The sequence below is a fragment of the Pundamilia nyererei genome, unplaced genomic scaffold, assembly GCF_000239375.1.
Source record: "Pundamilia nyererei isolate P.nyererei 1_Seehausen unplaced genomic scaffold, PunNye1.0 scaffold00392, whole genome shotgun sequence".
NCBI lineage: Eukaryota > Metazoa > Chordata > Actinopteri > Cichliformes > Cichlidae > Pundamilia > Pundamilia nyererei.
Window position 1 is genome coordinate 375,628 of NW_005187793.1, and position 5,196 is coordinate 380,823.

The window sequence follows — 5,196 nt, forward strand, 5'->3', positions numbered from 1 at the left end:
GTAAGGCATACCGCAAACCGTCATATCGTGTGTTTGAGTTCAATGCTATGCGTCATACAAAGTAAAGTGAAGGTCCAAAAACAGGATAAAGCAAGATTTATCTGCTGGCTGTGTAAGAAAATGTCTTACAATAATCAAGAAAATCAAGTTTAAAAAAAAAAAAGTGGCTGTGGATCTGGTTTCTGCATGAGTACTTAACTGGTCATGCCAGCAACAGTAAAGCTGACTGGGAGGAGCTGATGAAATGGGCATTAAAACAGAGACACACTGCTGTGAATGAAGGGGGAGTGGAGGGCATGAGCCACATCTCAGGACCTCTAAGTAAGCTTTGCTGAGCTCAGAGGCCAGATAAGGTGGCTGTGGCTGGGGTCTCAGCTGCGCAGTGCCGGGACAGAATAAGAGGAGTGCATCCTGCTTCCTCTCACTCTGCTAAATGTCTCAAAACAAGCTGTTCTAGCCAGCAGCAGTACAAACACTAAAAGCAAGGCTTTCTTTTTTTTCAACCCAAAAAGCATAAACATATAAAATGGCAGGCTTTTTCTTTTAAAAGAACAATGATTAAAGTAATAAAAACATACAAAATTCTTTTTAAGTCTTCATATTATATACAATACAAGGCTTAAGCACCTTTTAAAATTCTTATTTTGAAATTTTCTATTTCGAAATAAAACATTTACTTAATTCTTTCCAAAAATGTGCATTTTCTAAGTTCTTCCCTAATTTGAACAGTTCTTTGTTGTAACACAGTACCACCAGGTAGTTCTTCAGCTTTTATTAAGTGCATTTCCAGTTCAAAAGCTCATGTGGCCACAAAATAAAAGGAAAAAAGAAAATAAATCAGTCCCAAATGACCAAAGGTCTTCATTTGGAGATTTGGAGCTTTCAAGTCTTGTAACGACACCCCCCTCTGGGGGTAGCTGCTCCCTCATTGGCAGGATTGTCTGTGTAGCTGTGGCGGTGAGGGATGCAGGGACTGAACAATAGCGCAGCAGGGACTGAAGAATGAAAAGCAGGTGTCATGTTGATCTTCAGGTTTTTCTGCCCCATACACTCACTGATCTTGGAGTTGGCTACATTGGCACACATTAGTGGCTTGTGGTGCAGTCCCTGTTGACCCATAATCCAAAGACTGCCTGTACTTCACTGAATGGTCCGGTCTCCTCTGCATTCACCTATCTATCTATCCATCCATTCACTCCATTCATTCATTCATCGTATCTAGCCAGCCGTATTATCCTCCATGGAGCTATGAGGACCAGGCCATTAAAAATAAACTCTGGGAGTCAGTCTGAAAGGGGAGGAGGCTGGGGCCCAAGGGCTATCAAAATCAGCGTCATGGTCACCTCGGAGGGTAACCTTTATAATGGCCGGCTCTTGGCCAGTGTGTCTGTGGCAGCGTCAAACACTTCCTGAAGTGTTCCATTTCTGCTTGTAGCTTCTCTCTTTCCACTGCCAGCTTCTGTCTTTGGGACATCAGCTCCTAGGTAACCAAGGACATTAAAAATATATAAGAATATATATATTTATTTTTTTAAATTCACAGTGATCTTCATGAGAAGGCAAACCTGTGCTATATATAACAATATTTACAAAGATAAGTGAAAAACAGAAAAGCAATAATATGAGTGTAATAAAGAAAAGCTGTCTGGATTCCAGTGATTAATCAGAAGAGGCCAATAGTGTAAAGTATAAGTTTTTACTTTGCTCTGCTATTTATGAAACCACTGATCTACGAAAATAAGTAAAGTTGTGCACCCACTCCTATTATACATGCTCATAATTTCTTAGCAGAGCGCCGCTGCTAAGTCACTTGCAGTTATGTAGTAAATATTTTGACTTCCTGGCCTCAGCTTAAGTGGCTCCGTATGCTTGTCTTACCCCCATGGTATGAGACAGCTGCTCAGCAGTTAGACTAAGGTTGTAGTTCTGAGCTTCTAGTCTTCGACACTGGCTCTGCAGTACTTGTCGCTCCAAAGTTTGCTCTGGATCAGAAAAGGGAATAAGAGAAAATGAAGAAAAACAGGATTAGCAGAATTTGGACCATCTAAATAGATGCAGGATAATCTGCTGCAAATGTCTTCAGGCTCCTGCCTTCATTGTTAAAGGTCTTAAAATACACTAGTGGCAGGCTGTGAATGTGAGACTGGGAGTAATTAGAGATCAACTCAACCATTTTTCACTAATTTTCTTGTACAAATACTAAATACAAATTGAATTGTGTAAAATGAACAATGACTACTACCCTCTAGTGGTGACAGAATGCTACAACAACTTAAAATAGGATATACATTATACTCATAAGGAAGTGACACGAAAACACAGAACATTACAGAAATAATGTGACAACTCTTTCAAACTTCATAAATCATTATTTCATTATTATTACCTGTTTTATTTACTTTTCCCAAGCATGTGCAGTGGCAATAAACCAGAAATGTGTGGTTGCCTTTAATATTCTTTATTTCTACTGTCGTTTTTCCATCCAGAAATGTATTTATATGACATAATTTATTTATAGAAACTACAGATGTTGACTACAGTTAGTTACCTTACTTTCAGTGTTTTATTTTTGATATATGCGATTGATTACCCAATGTATTGTGGGTGTTTTTAAGCTTTTTGTGACTTTTTTTCATGACCTGCTGGAACAAAGTGCTCCACACATTCAGATTTACAAGTTTAAGCAGTGTGTTTTTCTTTTTCTTCACTGAATATTAGCACTGTGTCTCTTTACATCTAGCAGGAGAATGCGTAGTTGAGTGGGGTTCACAGGAGTAAATGGGAAAGTAGGGCCTCGCTGCAGGCAAAGAGCTAAAAGGTGAAGGCGGGGCCAATTTGCATATTTGTAGATCATGCTCAATGATGGCAAAAATGTATAGTTGGATCTAAAACAAGTAATTCTGATTTAGGGGATAAATCAATGACGTATGCAAAATAATATGTATTTGTGCACAATCAGTAATCTCAGTATATATTCCAAAGAATAAAGAAAACCTCTAATCCCTCATAAAATTATACAGTGATAATAACAGAGGGACTGTTAAAGCTGTTTATGTATGTAAAGTGATCTAATATCAGTCCATGTAATACACAGGCACCTCAGCTACTTACCTTCCACATATTCCTGATAAGCTTCAAATATAGATTCAATCCCCTGCCACTTGAAAACTGAAGCCTCTTCTTCCTCCTCCTCGTCTTCCTCTTCAGAGTCCTCTGGACCAGACATGTCCTCCCTCATCCCCGATGCCTCCCTGTGCTGAGGCATCGAGAGGTGCTGCCCGTTGGGCTGAGGGTGAGAGTGCAAAAGTGGATGTGGAAATGACTGTGGAGTTGAGTGGGACTGTGAATGTGGCTGTGGTGGTCGGCCAGGAGGGCCCTGAAGCTCGGGAATGTTGTAGTGAACAGAGGACTCCTGGAGGTGGGATGACTCTGACACCCCTGCGGCTCCACCTAATGGACAAATATTGAGGAGAAGAAAGAGATGTTACATTTCATCAATTTCATATTTTACACATAGGGATATTTTCCATCATTTCTTCATATTTGATAGTCTCTCCAAAAGTTATGTTGGCCTGCTCTCCATGTATTCACCTTTCCAAAGATGCCTATTAGACCTTATTTTGAGCTGTTTACCTTTATGTTTCTGCAGAGTGGACTGTAGCACAGATTCGTGGAACTGCTGGGCAAATTCCTCTGGGGCGAAGTCCCGTGGTTGTGTGCGTCCATTGATGCTGTGATGACCTTCTTTAGCCTGCAGGGGGAGTGGGGGCCTCAAGCTGTTAAGCAGGCTGGAGCTCCTCTTTGAGATCGGTCCCTCACTGGGCCCCCGGGCCTTGTCTGGGTAGACAGCTGGAGAAGGGGGTGCCTTTGGTCTTAATGTGTCCCCAAGGGGTTTTGGATGCCCATTGGGGGATGTTGGGCAATGTGAGGAGGGGCTGCGTGGTCTGACACTGTGGTGCTCCTCTGGTTCAGAGGGAGGCTGGGAGAATGCAGGATCTACAATCATTTAAACATATGTTAGTGCTGATGAGGTCAAGATCCACAATATTACAATGCAATGAGAAACTGTTGTTACTTTACATCTTCACATTCACGACCCCAATTATAACCCCTCTTCATTTGCATTACACAGATTAGCACCACTTTAACATTACTTCAGGGATGACAAGTTGTGTGTGTTTATGTTCATTAGCACGTAACTTACTAGAGATCTGAGTTGGAGGACTTTTACACAGTGGATGTGGAGCATGTCTGATGGTATCCAAGGTCACAGTCTTTTCTTTAATTGCCTGTAGCAGCTCCACTACCCTTTCATTATCTAAAACAGGAAAAAAAATAAAATTAAAAAATAAATTAAAAAAAAACAAAACACACATTTTGCATCAGTCCTAGTCTTATTTCCAATTTCACTCAGTAGCACTCATTTTGCCAAGTGCGATGTGTGTGTGTGTGTAAAAGGAGGTGGCCTGACAGTGTGGGAGGCATGGCATCTGTGATTAGGAAACAGTAAATGAAGAATAAATGAAGAGTATTAGACTAAGATCATTGTAAGCCTACTGCCGCCCCTCCCAATTCAGTCAGTGCATGGGTGTCTATTTTTGAAATTTAGGCACATTTTGGCCGTGTAAAGAGAACCCTGACATAAGTCAATTTTTGGAATGCATTGTTAAATATATATGTTATGTTAAAAATATGTTCAATACGATGCATTTAATATAGGTATATGGCACTGACAAGATCACTTCAACCCCTTATTTCCTTTGAGGCTTAAGTCAGCAAGCTACCTCGAGAGAAGGTAATGGAAGTAAAGCATTAATGAGATGTAGGATGAACTGAAAATGACTAGTACTCTCTATTAGCTAAATGAGCATGCAATCAGTCTTCTTCTTCACACTGCTGAAATGAGATGTCAAAGAGAAAAGATATGAATAATTGATGGAGGTGTTTGGTATGGTGCGTTAAAGGCACTGGGGCAGTTCTGTGCTGTACGAGTTACTAGCTAGATTGCCAAAGCATATAGATGTGTGCCCTGTTATTCCTTGATATAATGTTCAAACATTTGTCAGTGTCAGGGAACAGTAGTCTGTATCTCCAATTTATGAAACTCTCTCATTGAAGGCAACAAGCATGGCCTGTTTCATACAGGAGATCTTTCCTTTTGCAATGAGGAAGCCACTCATGCACTGATAGGCAAGG

At 40.6% G+C, this 5,196-nt stretch overlaps 1 protein-coding gene across 1 annotated transcript; it reads right to left on the reverse strand.

Annotated features, from left to right (window-relative positions):
• Positions 1-533: 533 nt before the first annotated feature.
• LOC102192675 (genetic suppressor element 1) lies at positions 534-4,391 on the reverse strand. Its single transcript, XM_005752963.2, has 5 exons — positions 4,205-4,391; positions 3,634-3,996; positions 3,112-3,450; positions 1,879-1,982; positions 534-1,480 (listed from the first exon to the last, which is right to left on the reverse strand). The coding sequence occupies exons 1-5, from the start codon at positions 4,374-4,376 to the stop codon at positions 1,340-1,342; spliced, it is 1,119 nt and encodes a 372-aa protein (XP_005753020.1). The 5' UTR covers positions 4,377-4,391; the 3' UTR covers positions 534-1,339.
• Positions 4,392-5,196: the final 805 nt, after the last annotated feature.